At 41.6% G+C, this 21,291-nt stretch overlaps 1 protein-coding gene across 1 annotated transcript in view; it reads left to right on the forward strand.

The window, feature by feature from the left end:
• The window catches only part of AACS (acetoacetyl-CoA synthetase), a 43,066-nt gene extending 32,991 nt beyond the window's left edge, over positions 1-10,075 (forward strand). The window contains exons 12-18 of the mRNA XM_075769382.1: positions 152-274; positions 1,627-1,740; positions 2,236-2,361; positions 3,965-4,034; positions 4,954-5,012; positions 5,868-6,070; positions 8,739-10,075. Of these exons, the coding sequence (XP_075625497.1) occupies positions 152-274; positions 1,627-1,740; positions 2,236-2,361; positions 3,965-4,034; positions 4,954-5,012; positions 5,868-6,070; positions 8,739-8,876 (833 nt within the window). The 3' untranslated portion in view covers positions 8,877-10,075. The remainder of the gene's footprint in view (positions 1-151; positions 275-1,626; positions 1,741-2,235; positions 2,362-3,964; positions 4,035-4,953; positions 5,013-5,867; positions 6,071-8,738) is intronic.
• Positions 10,076-21,291: the final 11,216 nt, after the last annotated feature.

Here is a 21,291-nt window from a genome sequence, read left to right on the forward strand (position 1 = left end):
CCTCCTGCCTTTCCTCTCTAGGTTTTGACCCTGCATCTTGTCACAAAGTCCCTTATGTAAAAATTCTGAATTGAAAAATTCTAACTATTTCTTAGAAACTCTTGTGAAACTTCCCCCCTTAACCTGTTTTGTTGATTTGCTACTCTTTAAGGTGAAACACACAATCTTCAAACACTCCACACTATACTGTCTACAGGATCACCGCTCAAATCTCAAAGCTTTGAGTATGTCTACAAACACATAAAAAGCAGTGTCCTCCTGGGATCCATTTCAGGTGATGCTTTTATGCTGCATGCACCTTACTAATTCTGTTCATTGCCTGTGCATTTCCTTCTTGCTTGTTTGCTGTATATTTGGGAAGCTTAAGACTTGGATCATTCAGGCTTGGTTATAGTTAAACTAGAATTAATTGTCTTTTTAGTGCAGGTATTTTTTGCATAATTCAGTGTGCCATAATGAAGCTTGTACACTCAAAGGCTTTTAGGTGGAATGTTTCTGACATGGTGGATGTTTTGGGTTTTAGCTTTTTTTTTAAGCAGGATCATTTATTTTGACTGGCTGTCCTTAGGGGTAGCAGGGTGAGATCAAGAAAAGAGTCTATTAACCTACAGAACATACTGTTCTGCAAATAGCTGATTTTAGCAGAAAATACCTCTTGGAGAGGTTTTGCCATGTTCCCATTTCAATTCTTTTGTGCCAAGTAATTGGCATGGCAGACAGATTTTTTTGTAAATTATATAATTAGAGAAATATCAAGCCCACATACTGTGCAGTTTGTTGTGAGGAGTGCTAGCAGAGGCACCTTCTATTCACATAAGGTCCACCACAGAACTCTTCTTTCTGCTTTGTAATGAGGACCGACTTTTTCAAAGGGCTTTTTAACTCAGTTTAGTTTGATTTTTAAAGTCTGACTATTCTGCTACTGAAGTCATCTCTGTTTCTGGCCTTACTAAGAGTAGTGCTGAATCTTGAACTTGCTACTATAGATGTTAATAATCTCAAATGCAGAAGACTATTTTTGAGTAAAGCTAGCATGATTGATTTGTGTCTTAGAATTCTACTTCCTTGAAGTTCTGGAAAGTCTATAAATATTCCAGTTAAATAAGCACTTTGACAGTATCTATTTTTATTAAGATAACTGTTCATCCTATAGGCACAGCTCCCCTCTCCCTTCCCCCTGTGCTAATGAGAATAAGATATAAAAGCTAAGTAAATATTGAGTGGAATAGCTTGACTGGTTACTTTAATGAAAACAAACAAGAAAACATTTCTAAGTGATCTTAAATATCTAAGTCTAAACTAGGACCGGTTTATTTTCTCTCATATAAACGGAAATTTCCTTAAATGAGATTAAAGAAACTGTTGGAAGAAGAAAAGTTATGCCTTGGGGAATATTTCCGCATGAAGAGCATACTTGTGTAAAAAGACATAGCAAGAAAATAAACCTTTGTTTTATTAAAAGTCAGATAACCTCCTAGATAATGCTGTCTATTCTGCACTGCATAAGGTGGATCAGAAGCATTTGGCAAAAGTGGCAATTTGCTGTTCTAGAGTTCTTACGTAGTTTTCAGTTTTGCTTTTTTCCAAAAAGTATTGTGTGTTCTAAATGTGCTTCTTTTATTGTAGGTGGGACAGATATCATTTCATGTTTCATGGGTCAGAATGTTACAATTCCAGTTTACAAAGGAGAAATTCAGGCCAGAAATCTTGGAATGGCTGTAGAAGCATGGAATGATGAAGGTAAATATTGCCCAAAATATTACACACGCTTACAAAATACAGTAGTTATATGATCTTAAGTTTCATTCATCAGATGGGTAAACAGTCAGCTGTTAAATGAGTGATTTCACTTCGGAAATGTTCCACAACACCTGAATCTGGATCTGTCTGATTGGGATTGTACAGGACTCCAGTGAAGACAACCTATGTGTACAAAGGCCCTCCTTTTCTATTACTCCACTAAAGCACATCAAGGCCAAATTCTAGCCTCAGGTGTGTGTGCTAATTAGCTGTGTTGCTGTGGATGCCAGGCTGGCCTCCTCCCTGTGGTACAACTCTCCTGAAGTTACTGAGGTTAAGATAAAGATGACTTAAGGGAGTTTAGGAATTTAATACATCTGTCAAGACCACCAGTCACAGCTTATATCTACATCAGTATCTGGCATGTAGATGCTCTTTGGTACTTTATTGTTTACAGAAGGGAAATGCAGAAAATACCTCTTTCTTTGTAAACAGGAAAGCCAGTTTGGGGTGAAAGTGGAGAGCTGGTTTGTACCAAGCCTATTCCCTGTCAGCCTACGCACTTCTGGAATGATGAGAATGGAAACAAATACAGGAAGGCTTATTTTTCAAAATTCCCAGGTATGTGATGAAGGGCTTTGGATAGTGCTCAGACTGTTCAAGGATATAGATTGTATTGCTGCTTTTAGGAGGGTACAGGTTTATTCTTGCCCAGTGATAGGCAGGTGCAGCTTTGAATTTAGGTTTCCAGGGTGAGAACTCAGTGGCATGTTTCATAATATCTCACTCTGTTTTCTAGTGCTTTGTTTTGAATACGGATCCAAATCAATTTAATAAGAACCTCTGGAAAGCTCCAATCCCATTTCGCTCCTGCTCTCATTAGGCAGATATGACTAACAGCCTGATAATCTGTAGTGCAGACATAGACTGCTTGGCATGAGTGTGAAATGAAAGTGCTGAATAGGTCAGGGAGCAATCCTCCATTAATGAGTGCTACTCTGCCTCTGCCAGACTGTTCCTACCTAGCTGGAGGAGTGAATCCTAAGTGATAAGTCCTGACCTGCTACCTCATTAGCATGAGGTTTTAAGTATATGCTGCCTCAGACATGCATATTCTGCATTCATACAGTCTTCCAGTGGTGGTAAGAGTAAAGAAAAGGTACTGTGGACCAGAGGCTTTCTTCTTAATAATTGTGGAGGACTCTGCTCATCCAGAGCTTTTGCTTATCTGGCACGGCAATGCTGAACTCCTTGCTGCCTACTGGGCAAGGGCTTTTATAGGAGCAGGACCTCAAACTGCTTCTTTTTGGAGACAGAAGCTTTTTTTATAAATAGCAGCAATACAGAGTGGATTTACAAGAGAAGTCAGGATGTGCAGCAGGAGATATTGTATAGGAAAATTGAGGGAATGTGGAAGTTGCAGACTGCATGTAAGCCTCACAACAATAAATGGAAAAAAAATAATCTGTGTGACCATTGTTGGACTGAAATCACTGTGGTCCAGAGATTCTGTCTGAAACCCCTTTTCTCTCTTTCCTTGTAAATGGGCTATAAGGTTGTAACAGTTAAGTTAGAAAATTGTCTTCTGTGCACATGCATGTGCAAATAATTGAGGTTTATTTTTTCTTTAGAAAAATTTGAGTAGAATTGGCTTGTATTTCTGTTTGTGGCAGGCTGCTGTAGTGGTATCAGTCTTAAGTAGTACAAAAGGTATTCTAACTCTGAAATGTCAAATCTGATTTTACATTAACACAAATCAAGAACATTAAGCACATAAGCTTCCTAGGGAATTGTTGGGACCTATTGTGCAATCCCAGAAAGCTTCTTGCACAGAATTGTACATCGTAAAAGTGGATCAAGAAAGACTGGTGTGAATATTGTTACCTTTGTGGAATACTCTTCCAGTTTCCTCTACATGGTGTTCAGAGCAGCTATTCATCCTTTTTCTGAAGGATACTATATAGTCATGCAAACAAGCAATCAGAAGATAACCTAGGGTTTGATCTTACTGTGTGAGCTACTCTTGTGTATCCTAGCTCTTTGTAGTAAATGCAATGTGGATTGTTTGTGTAGTTAAGTACTGCTACATTGGTAGTTCTCAAAGTATATCTGATATGTTATATTTTTGTATTTATTTTACCAAGTTAATGTGAGTTGAGTTAAATGCCTGCCATGATGGGATGAATAAGAAATCAACTGCTTAACCTCTGTCTTTCCCTAATAGGGGTTTGGGCCCATGGTGATTACTGCAAAATTAATCCCAAGACAGGAGGAATTGTTATGCTGGGTCGCAGGTATTGTATTTTGGTGAAAGTGTTCTGAGTAAACAAGTGTTAAAATTTGCAAACTTCACCTTGGACAATCATATACATCATGCTCTATCATGCTAGTTAGCTTTATATTTGTTTTGTTAAATCCAGTATTGGGGATTTCAACCCTTAAATTAATCAGAGCAGCTGGATTAGAGGGAAGGGAGCCCATTTCAATGTTCTACCCCACTTTTGTATATGTGAACACAAGACAGCATTGGACTTGATTTTGTGTTCCATGGTTTATAATGATCATCTGTAAGAGCATTTGAATTGAGTGTGTAGCACATTCAAGGTGGTGAATCAGGAAACTTGTCTTCTGGTCTTGGCTTTGCTGTTGACTTGCTTTATGGCAAAACTTAATTATAGAAAGTCAGGTATTAAGTTGTGCTTGTGTTAGTGATCATAGACGTTCAAGATCACAATAGTGGCTGAATTTTCTGCTTGCATTTAAAAGTTGCTGTTCGAAACAAAGTTGAATGAATGTCTTGAAGCTGTGTCTGGCATAATTGTCACAAATAGAGGTGCTCAACAGACCTATGGTGTGAGGCTGCTATATGTGAAATGCAAGTTCCAGCTATAAGACTGGAAAGTAATGATACACAATTGCAATATGATGGAGTACTACAAATATTCTGTTTTGTCATCAGTGGGGTGTGTGTATTTGTAGGCTACTGGAAAGGGGAGAGACTAAGAAAGGTGAATGAATAATGTTGAGGTACTCTGTACATCTTCAGTCTAATGAGCAAAATGCCTTTTTGAATCAAGTTTTTTTAAAATTCTGTTTCTAATATGACTGCATATTTACTGCATGAAATGTAGACAGACTTGGTTAATTGCATCAATTTTTTCTTGTCATCAAACTCTGATCACATTCTAATGCTTCTTTGTGTATGATTTTCAGTGACGGTACGTTAAATCCAAACGGAGTAAGATTTGGAAGTTCTGAAATCTATAACATAGGTATGAAATTAACTTTTCACCTCTTTCAGCTATGACATTGTTGCCTTAAACCTGAAATGTAAGCATTATAAAGGTGTTTGGAAGGATTAAGTAATAAAAGACTTGCTGTTTTTCAAATGAAAGACAGTACAGAGCATAATGGCATTAACAGTACAATTCAGTTTTGTAGACTTAAAGTTGGTTGCTTTCCTGAAGTAGCTGTAGGGCTGGAGATGACTAGATGAGATGTTCTCCGTAAGATGTTGCTTTCATATAATAAGGCCTTACAGACTAATTATATCATGGAGATTTATAAGAAGAGAATACCTAACTTCTGAGGCTTTTCTTTTTTTCCTCTCAAGAGATGCTCTTGACACTGGTTTTATTGTATCTTTCCTAATAATTAGAAGAAATTTTTGAGCTTGTGGTTCATATTTCAAAGATCTGCCTTGTGAAAGGTGGTGAAACTGTGCCTGCAAAGGTGCTAATCTGAGACTTAAGGACCGGTTGCCTTTTGTTACCCTTGTGTGATCAGGCATGTTAGTTTTCCGTCCATGCGGTAACGGGGATTGTGAGGAAAGCCAAAGAAAATGGCTTCATGTAAAAGCTTATCTGTCTCAAAAGTTACAGCAAAATTTGTTTTTGTCCTGGACCTAAGTATATATGGTCCTTCAACCTGGATTTTCACCTAAGCAGGAGTTAGAATTTCAGAGCACCCAGAGGGGAAGCTCGTTGTAGAGTAACCTAGTCAGGGCATCTGTTTTGCCTTAGCAGCTCTAGGGGAGGTGGTATTTCTTTTAGTGCAACAACAAAAAGTTTGCATCCAGAATAATATACAAATGCAAGTGCTAATAAGGACTCTTCCCTTATTTTCAGTTGAAGCCTTTGAAGAGGTTTCTGATAGCCTCTGTGTCCCTCAGTACAACAAAGATGGGGAGGAGAGGGTGATACTCTTCCTGAAGATGGCATTAAACCATGCGTTCAGCGAGGATCTGGTGAAAAGAATTCGAGATGCAATACGTATAGCGCTTTCTGCCAGGCATGTTCCAAGCCTCATTCTAGAAACCAAAGGCATTCCGGTATGTCATGAAAAATGCTGCCTACTTTTTTTCTTTGTCACCTTGAATAGTAATTAAGGAGCAGTTGTCATTGCTCTTCAAACCCACATGCGTGGAAATTTTAGCATCTCAAAAGTGTATTCGAGCTTTATAAATAGTTTGTCTATGTTGCCTAGCAACATCATTTCATCTCCTTTTCAGCTAAGCATGTTTTTGTTTTTAACAATACCTAAAAATGCCCATTCTCAGTTTATAAATGTGTGTTGCATTTTGTCAGTAATACATACTTAAGCCTTTTAAAGGAAAATATTAAAAAGGTAATTTAACTTTAGCTTTTCTGGCTACCCATAAGCTTATTTTGCTTTTGTTTTCCTGTTTCAAATGACATTCTTATGAAAGCTGAGAGCATTGAGCAAATTTATAAAATCATTTTGTAAACTATTTCACTTCTACATCTGTTTAGTCACTTAAATGTAGCTCTATTGCTGTCTTAACTGTAGCAGTAACTAAAATAAAATATTTGGGCTTATGAGAGAGGAGGGAGAGAAATGTGTCTAGCTAATGGTTATGCATGCTCAGTCTTCTGGAGCTGTGTTACTCTACAGTGCTCTTCCTTGCTCTATGAACTCTTTAGTTGGAATGCCTGGTTTTTATAGACCTCTCTGATGCTAGAGTCTTCTCAACAGCTCTATGAGCAGCAGAATTGGGGTGCAGAGTGTAGTTGTCTCAAGTCCGTTTGCACATAGACTTGAATGTCCCTCGGGAAAAGACACTTCAGACCAATCCTTTGATATTCTGATACCTGTTTACTGCCAACAAAGGTTTCTGTGTGGAAGTGGTCTAGGGTTCAGGACTGCCAGTCTCTACGGTGCACACAGTGATCTGGTTCTGATCTGTTCAGTTACTTCTGTTTCAGGCCACTGTTGGCAGATAATACCTGGCTCAAAATGTTGTGTTTGCGTGAGTGTACAATCCCCTGTGTCTGTTAAACGGTGACGTCTAAGATTTTCTGGGCTGCAGCTTAGCTTCTGCATGAAGTGTTGAACTTGTAAACTGTGTAAATCACCTTAATGTACAGCACGAAGTTGATGGCAGTGAGGTGTTTGTGACGGGCTGCCCCTCAGGAAAGCCTGCTTAGATCATTAATTAGGTCACACTTTGACTGAATTTACAATTGAGTGAATTTTAATTACCTTTCAGATAAATATGCCAGTGGTAAAGTGATCAAAGCTGTCTCCCATCTTACTTTGAAAGTTTTGCTTGGAAGGGAAACCTCTTTCTGTTTTCTGCTACTTTTAAAAAATGTATTTGAATTCTCATCTGAAAATACAATCTAATCCTGACTGTATACTGACACGGTATACTGGTATACCGAAATAGTATAGCTGTGTTGAAGTGATTAGGACTTTAGTAATACAAAGCATGGATTTTAATGAGATATCCAGATGTTAAAAAACATACTGCAAATCTTTCTAGTCCTGTCCTCACCAGATAAGCATTCTGGTGGTCATTCACAAGATGTTTACTGATTAAAGTAAACACATTTGCTTTGCTGAACAATCTGTCCAATCTTCTTTTAAAGGGAGCAGTTTCCTTGCAGGCCACTGAGGTGTTTTGGTTTCTGAACACTTGTGGAAATTAGGTTGCTAATCATTAAGGAGGAAGAGTGGTTGACTAAGGTGGTTCAAGAGGGTAGGATTACATATGACTTCAGCGGTTTTAATAAGGAAAAGTTTGATTTAGTATCAAGATCAATATTGTAAGAGTGTATTGAGTTGAGGATTATCTAGCCAGCTTTAAAAGATCTCTAATGAAAAGTGGTGATGCCTGGAGTTCAGGAGTTTCAGTGGCTTTGGAGACCAGGACCAACCTCGATCAGCAGATTCAGTAGTAAAGCAAGTGCAGTTTCTGTTCCCAGAGCAGACAGACAAGACTAAGGAGATAGTTGGAGGTCAGCTTTTTAAAGTTGTCCACCAAAAGTTCTCAGTGGTACCAGCCTAAAGGAAGGTGGTATTAAACATTGGAGCAGTTCTTCCTTAGTGAACTGTACCTGTCAGAAATTACAGTGGTCTGATCCCAAGAAGAGAAGAATTGGGTTTTTTGTTGTCTGCAATGTCCATACTTCTAGAGTAACACAATGTAATATAATTTTGTGATTTATATGTGGAGGTAAAGCCTTGGTTTTGGTTTCTTTTGAAACATTGTGAGGACCATTTAAAGCTCAGTGTTTCACTTTACCCTATTAGAAAAAGACTGCCCATTTAAGATAGGAAAATCATGTTTTTCTTCTCCCAAAGCCCAATGGATTTGGGCTTTGAGCCCACCCTTAGAAAATTAAAAATTGTTTGAAACTTGGATGTGTCAGAACATAAAACATTAAAGATTCTTAGTGTTCATACCCTGATTCTGATCTAGTTTCGCTGGTTTAAGTTGGAGCTTGATTATGTTCTTCTCACTGTGCTACCAAACAGGAGTAATAATCCAAAATCACATATAAACTCTTCTTTTAATTCCATGTACTCTTCAAGTAACTTTCAGAAGAAAGATTTTGGTGCCTTGACTATAACAGAAGGGAAGATGCTGCTAAGCTTTGATTGAGTTCTGAGTTTGGTGGGGGGTTTTCATGAATATTTCCATAAAGCTAATACGTGTAAAGTGTAATTTTATCATTACTGGTTTTGTTTTTCAGTACACAATAAATGGAAAAAAAGTGGAAGTAGCTGTGAAGCAAATAATTGCAGGGAAAGAAGTTGAGCAGCGAGGAGCTTTCTCAAATCCAGAGACTTTGGACCTGTACCAAAATATTCCTGAGCTTCAGAACTTCTGAAGTCACTTATTTCATTTTTTGCATCTGTCTTTGTTCTGTGTTTGTTTTGTATATACCAATACTGTATGTAAAGAAAAAGCTCTATTTAATACCAGTGGTTCTTTTAAAAGAAAAAAATATTTCATTAAGTGCATTATGAAAGGCTTGGGTAAAGCTTAGCTCCCTTTTATTGGTTAAATATGCCATATATCTTGGTGGTTTTTTCCAGCTGGAAGGAGAAACCTGCCTGTTTTGATTATTTTTTTTTAATATATATGAGTGCATCTTTTCTGGTTAGATTTATGTCAGCAGCCCACCAACTGGGAGCACCAATAGCATAAGCTACACCTGCAAATAGAATATTTCTTTCATTAAATGTTCGCCTTTTTTTTTAAAAATGGATTTTTAGCAACACTTTTTCAGTCCATGTGTTTCGGTCACCTCTAAGGAATATAAGTGATTTTAACTACTTGACTGCGGAACATGAAAGTGTTCTATATGTAGTGTGCATATAAATGTTTTTATAAAGCCAAATCATAATGCACTAAACACATTTGACTTGACTCAGAATAATTTCAATCTTGAAATATCTCATGGTACCCTTGAAGGTAATTGCTGCTTCATTTTGTGGTGTAACCTTCCTATTATTTTAACCTTTTAGTTGATAGACTTCTGGGGGTTGAGAAGGTGAGGGAGCAATCACCTCCTCCTTATTGCTGGTGTAACTTCAGGTTATTTCCATGGAATTTACTGTCACTACTCTGGATTAACATCATTGCAACTGAAGACAGCATTTTGCTTCCTTGTTTTTAAGTTCTTTATTGGCTGTAAGGCAACAATCTGGTGTTATGCTAGCTGAAGAATTCCAGTGTGTTCATTTATTAAAAGCCAATGGGTTTTGTAACTTTTTTTACTAAATGTCATGTTGAAAGTGAAAGACTAAAATGTTTTCTAGCTCTGCATCCTTCCAGTTTATAAAGGGAAAAATACTGTAATGAGCAGACTAAAACAGTAAAATGGAAGCACTAAACCATTTTGTTTTTCATAAAATACAGTTGCAGTAGTTGTACCGAACCTCTGGCACTCAGTATCTCCTGCACTATTTGAATTTTGTGGGATAAGTATTTAATGCATTAAGATCATGGATGTACTTACAATTGTGTTGTATGCATTCAGCATTGATAAAGAGTTATTAAAATAAATTGATTCTTTATATATATATTATTACATCTGTTTCAGATACTACTCATTTATTGTCTTTTTATTTTCCTTTCAGCTGGGTGTCACAGAATCATTTTTAGCTTAATTTGTTACTGATTTTAATGGTTTTAATCCAAGTTCACCCCACTACAAAATTCCTGTTCTCTGAAAGTTTTATCCTGTTTTCTTATGCAGAGCCCAGGACAAGTAAAACATTGCTGCTAGTTCAGTATGCATGGTTGGCTCATTGAGAAGGTCACAGGTGAACAGGAGTGGCAGAAAGGACGCTGAAAATGTGCCTTGTACAGTAAGAAGTTGTAGGTTGCAATGTCTTAATGTTGCTAAAATCTGCACATCAAAAGGCACGTACTCCATTACTTAAGGCAAAATCTAGATGCTCGTGTTTAGCTGCAGCCAGTAGAAGTTTATTGTATTTCTTCCACCCTGTGACAGATCTCAGCTTGCTAGCTCCAGCAAGCCGAAGGCTGGTTGCAGAATATGTCAAATACAGCTGCTAATAATTCAGTAAGAGTGGAAATGCCTGTAAATGCAGCTGAGGAGTAGCCCCTCTCAGGTGGTCTGTGGCTGACTTAAAAGAACGCAGTCATCGTGGACACCAGCTACACAATCACTGCGGGATGCAGAAATGCCTCATTAGCAAATGAGGCTTTAAATGAGCTGGTCTCCATTTGGCTTTCTGAACTGTACTGAGTCAGACAATATACCATGCTGGCATGATAAATGTGATAATATAAATACCGAGCACCCATTAGAAAAGTATAAAAATGAGCTATCCAGCTGCCAATAACCTATGATTAAAAGTACTTTGAAATTGCTTTCCCCTCTGGCATGCTATATATAAATTTTACATTAACTGTGACTTTGTATTCATTAAAACTTCATTATATTGTTCTTTAATTCATGCAAAATGTCTGGAGTTTACAAAGCCCACAGATCCTTATTAATAAGTAATTTGGGGATATTTCATTAATTAAAGATAGTTTAGAAGCACAGATACATTAAGAGCATATACAATGCCTAGAGGCTGCTTTTTAAATCCTTTATCCTGGTGGAAACTGTAGAAAGTTTTGTTAACGGATATAATTTGATATCTTGCAAATGTCGAATGTTGCAAAACCTTTCCCAAACCATAGTTACAAATGAAAAACCTGATGTATTTATATATTGATCAGTGTACTGAAAATGGCTTTATGGCCATAAAGCCTTGATGAGTAGTGCAAACTGTATTCTGTGGACAAATGACTTTTCTGTGCCTCACCTGGTTTCAAGGGTCTTGAGATTCAGAATTGCTGGATGCCGACAGCTCTTAGAAATCCAGGGAGGAGGAGAGGTGAGTGGGTGCTGGCATCAGACTGTGAAGTGACTTGCACTTGAAAGGAGGCTGTGGCAGGGCTGGGGATGCCGTCCAGACTTCTGAGTGCAGCTGCTCCCATTCCAAATCCTGCCCTCCAAACATCCAACTTGCATTTATCTTTTCTTTCCTGTAGTGTAAGTGACCTGTTTCTTTGGATACTGCTGTGGAGCTGTGAATGTGGCTGTACTCTGTCCAGGTGAGGATAGTTCAAAGTATCACTAGTACAAAAGCAGGGAGCTAAAGGCATCACAGTTTGCAAAGGAAAAGCAGAGAACATAATTTTCTGCTTCCCACCCCATGTCATAAACTAGCCATGTTCTTTCCAGGGCTTGGGCATAGGGTAGTTGCGGTCAAATGTGGTTTCAAGGGGGCCCTTGCACCCCCTTGGGTGGCACCAGGCACTTGGCTGCAAAGATAAGGTCTGGCATGGTGGTGCAGCTCCTGATACCACAGTGTTAGCAGCAAAACCTGTGAGCACCGTGGTTCTGTGGTACTCCGAAGGCTGGGTAACCCTTGTTTTTATCCAGAAAGACTTGATGTCTTAGAGCTGTCAGTGTGTAACTAGTTGTACCTTGAATGCGTAGCCCCCTTCGTTTGTGTTGCCTATTTATAACTTGGGGTTCACAGTGTTTTGACTGGAAAGTTAGATGCGCAGATTTTAGTGGCATGTATGGCATGTAAATAGAGCTACTTCTGGAAATTGCTTTAGGCCTCTGACATAAATGTTCACCAGCAAGGAAATTCAGAGCAGAGGTACTTCAGGTTAGGTGCTTTTCTCACTCGGTCTTCTGCAAATTTGAGAGCAACTCTGTTGAATTGTGATGGAATCAGCCCGTTTCCCCTTGACTCATTGAGAGATGTCATTTTATCACTCTCCTTTTAGAAATGTGCTTTTGCCAGCTCCTGTTAGAGCAGGTACTTCCCCCTCCCGCTACCTTATGATTTCAATTAATTTCCCTGGTTAGTGGTGGTTCTCAAAGAAATAAAATGAGCTGGTACACAACAGCCCAAGCAGGGCATAGCTGATAAAATTGTTTATTGTTATGTGCAAGAGAAATTGGTTGTGTGAATTACTTATTCAGTGATTTTAAAAACAAAGGTAATTGCCTGATGGAATGCAACTTCCCAGGGGCCATTATTGTCTTTCAGTTTAACGCGTACCTATTTAAAAGGATATCATTTACAAGGCAGAGCAGTCAGTCACACAGGTAAATAGGTGTTAAAATAATATTTAAATTGCATTACTAAGGGCTACCAGTTTGTTCTCAAGACAAAACTGTAGAGTTTGGATTTTGGGAAGACCGGTGTCTATAGGGAATGCTCTGGCAGGGAGGTGGTGTCCAAGTGATTCTTTGTGGAAGATGTTTGGGAATGATCTTCCCCACATCACGTCCCTGGATGCAAGGGCTGCCATAGTCTTCATGCTGGTAAGCGCAGCTTCAGCTGGCACACACCAGGGCTGTAGTGTGGCTATAATATCAAGATTGTTGTTAAATATCTTCCTAGATAGCATGTGAATCTCGGGTGCTCCACAGGCTGTTGGGGGAGGAGAAGTCTCGTAGTGAGCACTTCTGTGAATGTGTGAGACCTTTGCTGGAGAAGGCTGGTGGGTGGTGGAGCACAGCACAGGAGCAGCAAGAGATCAGGTCCTTAAATGCTGTGATTTGTATCCTTGGTGCTCAGAGGTACAAGAGCTTGGGTGAGCTGGGAGAGGGAAAGACACATTTGTCAACTAATGTATTTGAAATTGCCTGATGTTCTCTGCTTGGGTCAGAGCGTGGAACAGACACTGATTTGGAAGAAGTCTGATTTTGAACAATGCTTCATTTCTGTTTCTGCACTGTCCTTTCTTCTGGTGGGTCAGTCTATTGAGGACTTAACCTCTGCCCACCTTTGAGACTCTGATCAGAGACGTTTCAGTACATATGAAGGCTTTGGTCTTCCTACAGGTGATCTTTGGAGCTCTGCATTGAGCAATTTCTCCACCTAACTTTTAGCTCATTACTGGTTTCCTGAGGTGTCTGTCTACTGGTTGGATTTCATATGTCCTACAGAGCTGAGATGATAAATCCAAAAATGCTTGGTTCATCTTCCTCCCTTCATGAGGATATTTTTAGCTCTTAAATTATCAGGTCTTACACAGCAACAAGATGCAGCTTAATTTTCTACATCTTTTGTAGAAAGAGGAAGCTACATGCCATACATTGTATTCTTCCAGAAATAAAATCAGGGTGCAAATTGCTGTGAAGCATGGCCACAGTCCAGTACGGCAGCCTTAGAGCTGCTGAGAGCACACATATTTTCTTTGCTGGGAATTAGGGGCCTTTTTAGATTCAAATAATGAGATAATCAACATCAGTTTGAGCATCTTGCTCTACATGATCTGTGTGCAAAGTGGGAGTGAATCTGTTATGCAAAGGAGAGGGAAGCAGTCTCTGAAATGCTATTAGTGAGTCAAAGAGTGTCTCGGAACAATTTCAGTTGCAGAACAATAAGACGTCCCAAAGTATTAATGTAGCAGGCTGCAGCTGTCCACACAATTTCTCATCATTGCTTCTGATGGCCAGAGAAATTCTTCCAAACCACCAGTCGGAGATGAACTTAAGTGATAAAACAGCCTTGGTGGGGGTGGGAAAATCTTTGGCATGCCATTGTTTAACTGGGTTATGTAGCACATTAGTGAAAGCTTAATTGGACCTTGTACTTCTTAATTAGAAGACCTTAACGAATTCTCATCTTACTACTTTTGACAAGTGGTTTTGCAAAGTTCAAGAGGCTTATCAGCATTCAGCCCCATACTCCAGCTGAAATGATAATGTCCCTTGGAAAAAACATCATCACCAGGATTGTTAATTAGTTTACAATAGCATATTAAAGCATACATGTAGAGGTTCACATCACTAATGAGGAGTCTGCTCAAAAAAAAAAAATCCCTTTTTCAGTTTTGTTCTTTTTTCTGTACTGATTTAAAGGAAGTTAAGAATTGGCTGTCGCAGGGAAACAGTCCCACTGATGGGTACGTTGCTGTTTTCTGTGTTAGTTTGACAAAGAGATGGTTTCTAACACTTCGAGCCTGTTGATCTACAGCCTGTGTTTTGCCAAAGAATAGGAGAGTGTTTCTTCTCATTGTGTGGTTTGCATGCCATTAGAAACATGGCTTGGTTAGATAATATACCTTGTTCTCCAAAGCCCTGGATGGAGTGTTATGGAAAAGAATGGTGCAAACACCACCCTTGGTTTTGTAAGAGCAAGTCGAAGCTGAGCAGTGAGAGCTGAAATCAGTAGCAATGTGAAGGTTTGAGAGTGGATGGATGGGGATGTGCATGTCTGGGGCAGGAGAAAGCGAGGCCGGAGGAGGTGGTCACAGTGGTGCTTCTCCCTCTGTAGTCCTTGGACGCTGTGATGTTTGAGAGCCTGCAGCAGTAAGCGCCTGTTCCTCGGAGATGCCTGCTCAGCTGGGCTCTGGTGCTTTGAAAAATACACTTTGGAAGCGGTATGCAAAACCTAGTCTCACTTAATCGATAAATTTCTCTTGACCTTGATGCGGATGAGCTCTAGGGTCATGTTCAAGCAGCCCAATTTTCATTAAGCCCCAGCTTAACATGGTGGGCTCTTTCCCTTTCTGAAAACAAGAGCTTATCAGACTCTTCTTTCTAGAGCGGCCAGAGAAGGAGAGTCCGAGTCTGTTTATGATGCTGTTAGAGCTCTCACAAGCTCTGCCTGAGTCCACAGTGTCTTTCATTGCCCAGGAAAAGGTGTTTTTAGGAGCTCAGTGATGTGAGGAGTTGCATTTCCTTCTTTTGCAGTGGATTTTAAACTGATGGGACTTACCTGGTGTGGCTGGTCCTGTGGGCACCTGGATGAAGGGACTGGGACAGGTACAGACTGGGACAGGCACCCACAGCAAGTGGGTGGCTATGCCCCAAGAACTCAATCATAATTTACTACTTTAAACCAGATGTATTTCTCTTCGGCTTATATTAGCTACAAAGAGGTTAAAGCTAAATTGAAATAAATTGCCTGAAGAAAACTATGAGAATTTGTGTTAGTTTAACTAACTTTGTTTAAAAGGTGAGCTAAGTTTAAACAGGTGTGACTTCTAAGCCTTGATGGGGCCTAAGGAGGTGGCCTTGAGTGTGCAAGCGTGATACTCAACTGAGAATTTTAATTTGCCTAGTGCTCATGTATAATAAAATACGCTAGATACATGACACTTCATGAATTAATGCAAGAGTATAAAGTATGAAGAGAGATTCTTGTACAGGATTTGTTCTTATAATGCAAATGCCAAGCAAGGCTTTAAATGAACCTGGCTATCTGGAATCATGGAGCCTATTTCATGCTTCACTTCAGGGTTTGTTCCTGTTTCCTGAGCCATTTTGTTATTAGAAGGTGTGGGTATGCACGTGGGGAGGGAAATTAGGAAGGAAATGCCCCGACCAGCACAAGCCCATATAAACCCATGCATGTGTATGTGAGCTTTTAGTACATCGGGGGCCCTTGTGATTGTTACCAAGTGATGAAATAGTTGGGAGGAAGCAGTGGGAGAGATCAGCCTGTCAGCCCGCTGTCCTCTGTCCTCGGTGCATGTGTCGGTGAAAGGCATTATCAAACTCCGCTGGTGTGAATTGGATTACTGGGGCTGTTGGGGTGAGGGAGAAAAAGGCCTGATTGCTTTTGTCCGGACGCTTTGCCTAACAGGGAAAGCACGCAGAGGGATTTCCCTTTAATTTCATGCAAGGGACAAAAAATTACAGGTATTGCCAGGGTTGATGTAATGAGAGTAATCCACGTATGTAACCCATGGGGGTTGCAGTGCTGCTGGGTGGCAGCCCCGTGGCTGTTTGGATTCAGAGCAGAGCATCGCCGTCCTGCCCGGGATAGGGAGGATGCTCTGGGCATTGTGGGGAGAGTTTGGCTTGTCCCCTCTCCGGGTGACTCTGGTCACTCCATTTCTGTGCCACAGCTGTACGGGGGGGCTGATGACGTGTATCGCGTTCCTCCCCCTGCTCTGGTTAGGGAATGTACCGAGGCACTGGCTGTCTCATACTGTGTGTCTGCAGTGCTGGGACCCCCTGGGCTTCCAGGTGCCAGCGTTAAGGAAAGAGATGGCAACTTCACAGGTGATGCCGTGGTGACAAACCCTGCACCTCTGCACAGAGGGATGCAGGGGGAGCGAGCGGCTGCAGCGCTCTGCATCCTCTGTGCCAAAACTCCCTCCTGTGCCTGCTGAAGGGGAACCAGACCCGGCTCTGAGCAGCGCAAGCCAAGGGGAGGGCAGCCCTGCCCTCAGTGCCTGTGCCAGCAGTTCCAGCATGACAGATGAAACAACACCTGCAGAAAAAAACCCCAAACAAGGCTGATGGTAAGGTGATGAGACATGGAGAGCGTCAAAGATGGCTCCAAACCCACACTGATACTAGGATGTTATCACTCCCCTGGTGAAACCTGTAATTAGATGGAAAAGATGACAGCTGGTTCTGATGGCATAAAAATATTGAGACATTGCTGCAAGAATGGAGATTTTCTCCTAATGCGGCTGGAATGAAAACTGGGGAGGGGAGAACAGAGACTTTGATAACTTATAAAAATAAAACTTTTCCTGAATCAGTTTTTTATCTTAATCTTTGGGAAAGTAAAGCAGCTATGTAGGAAGAAAGTTATTGTCACTGGGGCTCCGGGCTGGGGTTACAGTGGTTGCAGCTAGCGAGCATGAGCAGTGTCACAGCACTTGGCACCACGGGCTCCTGCCAAAAACTGGTACTTAATTTCGGAGTGCAACAAGTACTAGAAACCTCTAGACATCTAAGAGAAAAGGTTGAATGTGTTTCCACCCTAGTTTAAGAGTTTCTGCCTTTATTCCCTGATGCAAAACCTCAGTTCCCGCTGAGTTCTAGATGAAATAATTACTTGCATGTACAAACTGGCGGAAAGGAAGTTTTTAAGCTGTGCGGAGCCTGATGTGACAATTCTATTAGGTTTCGGTGGGTACCTGCTTGACCCTGTAAATTGAAACTCCGAAAGGTCACTCTCTGTGTCTTATCATGGTATTTAATTTTCTGTGTTTCAGCAGCAGGAGGTGAAGGAAAGCTGGAATGGGTTTATTCAAATCTAAGTAGGAATTGAATGTGATGAAAATAACTCTCTTTTTAAAAAATGGCTCTAATCATGCAGAGTGCGATGCTCTTTCTGTTCTTCCCCATTTCTGCATCTCCTGTTTCCTGAACTGGGAAGGCAGGTTTACGTATTGAAATGATAGATCAGCTTGTTGGGGTTTTGTGAACTCCTCTGTCTGCACCACACATTTGTTTTTTTACTTTTAGTGTTATAAACCCATCCTTAATAAGAGACTTTGATTCATATCGTAAAGCCAGAGTTGAGAAGAGCTGCAACACAATGTCCAACTCTCAGCTGCCTCCCTAGCAGGCTAATTCCTGGATCAGGGTCACTGTAAATGCCATGAATGTACATTAAAGGCATTAATGTAATCAATAATTAAGAAAAGCACAAGTTGACATAATTTGGGAATACATAATATCCCATGAACTTAAGCTCCTGGGAAGAAGCATTTTGGTGGGAGTGAGTGGCGTGATTTACAGACACCCCCCTTCCACCCCCCCCAACCTCCCGAACATTCATTATGCCTTAAATATTCTCACACTGAGTTTTTTCCAATGGTCTAATTATAAACTTCATTATAATTGTTCATTAGTTTTATTTTGTTCAATTAGCTTAACAAGTTGCCAAATGAAATACAAGACTGGCAATTAGCTTGATCTAATTGTAATGAGCCACTCAAATTGGGTCACCAAATATGTTCGTTTATAGCACTTTTTTTTTTCAATTGGTGAACAATAACATAAATATTCAGAGCATCTCCTGATCCAAGTAGTGGAAATTTCCCACTCATTTATTAAAGCAGGAAGAAAAAAAATCAATCGTTTTTCTCTTGGTAGTTCAGAAATGCGCAGTCCAGGCACTTGGGTTGCCCTGGCTTAACAAGACACTGTCAGCAGCCCAGCGGGGCCACCGGTCCGAGTCCTTGTCCCGCAGAATAAAATGTGCCCCTTGAGCTGCCAGGAGGGAGGTTGGCTCTGGCCTGATGTCTGTTTATCTCCTCCAAATTCCAGAGAAATCTGGTTTTAAGACACCTTGCAAAAATACTCGAGCAGCGCATCCTTCTGTGCTGCCTCTGCCACGCAGGGGAAGAGCTGCTGGGTGGTGAGGAACGCTGCTGGAACCAGGAGGAGCAGTCCGGGCCGCCGTGGGCTGGTCTTCAGTTTCATTGTGTATCGACTGCAGAGGGAAGTGCCTCATCAGCCGAGCTCTTCTTGTCTTACAAGGACCCGCGGAGGCTTTGCCCCCCGAGAGCTGTGGGCTCGGTAACGTTGGACCCGTAAGATGAGGCCAACGTGGTGTTAGCCCAGGGAGGCTCCTGGGGAAAACTCCTTGAAAAAAGGATTTCAAATTCCAGTTTCTGCGGGGTTTGCAGTAGCAACCTGCATCATGCAATCACAGAGTGGCGTGGGGTGGAAGGGACCTTGAAAGATCCCCTAGGTTCAGCCTGGCCAGTGCTCCAAAGGCTAACCGTGACGGGGCGATGCCCCGGGGAAAGCTAAAAGGTAAAACCGCTAGAAGGTAAAAAGAGAGGAAAGCCCCCGAGAGCTGAGCTTGTCCCCCTTTGGCGAGGGGTGTTGGGAACCTTTGGGCAGCTGAAGACTTCAGTTTGGGCTACTCAGCAGGAGGGAGGGTTTGGGTGCATTCAGCTTGGCCCAGCAGCTGCTTTTGCTGTAATTTTTGGCTAGCCCTGAGCTTTCTTTTTTGCCCGGCTTCCCCTTTGCCATGCAGCTCTCAGATCTGCTCCTGTTAAGCAGCTGCTTAGCAGAAGCTCTTGGCTCATATGGTCCAATGGATTTGTTGTAACCTCTCCCAGAAGCTAATATAGGCAGGAGGAATTATTTGGTGTGAATAATTCCTCTTGCACGTCATGCACGTTGCATCTAAATCGCAGGGATGAGCAGCACAGTCGTGGCTCTTTAACAAACTTAAGCGGTGGCATTAACAGGACTCAGCCCTGGACTTTGATTTCTCTGGGATCTTGTCCTGTGTCTGACCAATGAAAACAAGATAAAATATTAAACCAGCCCAGAGACTACAACTACCTGTAAGTAATTTATAAAACACCGCTGTGATGGCAAGCGCAATGGGCTGATGAAGCTGTGTGACAGCTCTGCTGCTTGCTCTAAAACTCGGGGCAGGGGCTGCCAGCCCAAATCCATGCTTCTTCCCTGCAAAATGTTGTCTGCCAGACCCATCCCTGACAGATGGATGAGTTTGGTGATGTATTAATGCGATCTCTTAAAATTTCAGCCAGGGACCTTGTTCCACACAGGATGGGGGAGAGAAGTGACTCGTCCTGTCTGAAAGACAAATTCCCCTCTGCAGAGTGCACCCACAGTCACTTTTTTCCTCCTCAAGCCCCCTTTGATGCGTCTCTGATTAGCTATGTTTGCCAGCCAGGATGCGGACGGTGTCAGCACTCAGCTCGCTGAGCGGGTTGAGATGAAAGATGCCGATGGCACAGAACGGGAGAAAATTCACACCTCTGCCTTTCACGCCACAGGCAGCTACATCAGCTCTTCAAATATCATCCAAAGGCGATGTTCGGCTTAATGAACGCACCCGGAGTTAACATCTGCATCTGGAGCTGCTGCGGAAACGTGCTTTTACCTCAAGCACATCCTGATGGCAGTTCTTCGCTGCTCTCCGTGCCCCGATCTGACCCCTTGCTGCAGCGGGGAGAGCCCGAGGGGCTTTGCTGGCTTGGAGGGATGCAGGGGCGGCTCTGCTCTGCAATGGGATGTCCCCTGCCTGCACGGCGCAGGTGACACCAGGCACAAAGGAACGGGTCCTGGGGCTGGGATGTGTCCAGTTTCGTGCTGGTACCTGCTGGGCTTTGACCCACCAAACACCAGCAGGACCCATCTACCTGGTGCCGGGAGAGGGCTGTGCTCGGACAAGTTGTGTTTAAAGCATCTCTGCTCTTAATTCACTTTGCTTGCTTTATATTAGCTTTATTCCTGCTGGGCTTAAATCAGGCAGGGACAGATGTAAACAGGCTTGTAATAAGCTGCTAAAATTGCAAAAGGGGCTGCGTGACACACGGCTTTGCATTCGATTCAAGTAGTTACAGTCATAATATCCATTAATTTTTTTAGTGCTCCTGGGGGCAAAAGTCTCTCCTTTTCATTAGACAGACAGAACTGAATTTCTAAAGCTCCCAGTGTTCGGTACAGCCTGCTTGGCCCTCGCGCTGTGAAAAATCCCTTTGTTTATACAGATGATGGCCTGGGGTGGGGATGCGGTCCTGGCACCTGGACCACCTTCCCTGTATTTTAAGACTCTGAAATGCTCCTGCTTGAAGCCCCCAGAGCCGTGTTGTGAGGCAAAGGGTGCGCAGCCTTGTTTTAAAAAAAAAAAAAAAAAAAATTAAATATATATTCTAGGCAAAAATTTCTCAGTATAAATGTTGAAGCAAAGCAGTATTGCAGATGACAGGTCTTCAAAGCCGGAGCTCGGGGAGGGAGGAAACCAGGCGGATCCCCCTCCCTTGATTAGCGAGGCTTTCCAGGCACTGGCTTGCTCCCTTTCTGTCTCCAGGCTGCCTTTGAAACAGCCCCTTTGACGGCTTCAGGCATTTCTTAGTTTAGCTGAGAATGAACAAACATAAGAGGAGAAATCTGTAAGAATGACAGGTCCTGTGTGCGTCTTTTATATGCATTTCTGGAGCACAAAGGCTATTTTAATGAGCCGGCAGGCACGTAGCTTTGTGTGACTCCTGTTTTTAGCAACTCTTCAGTG

This window comes from Balearica regulorum, chromosome 17 (genome assembly GCF_011004875.1).
Source record: "Balearica regulorum gibbericeps isolate bBalReg1 chromosome 17, bBalReg1.pri, whole genome shotgun sequence".
NCBI lineage: Eukaryota > Metazoa > Chordata > Aves > Gruiformes > Gruidae > Balearica > Balearica regulorum.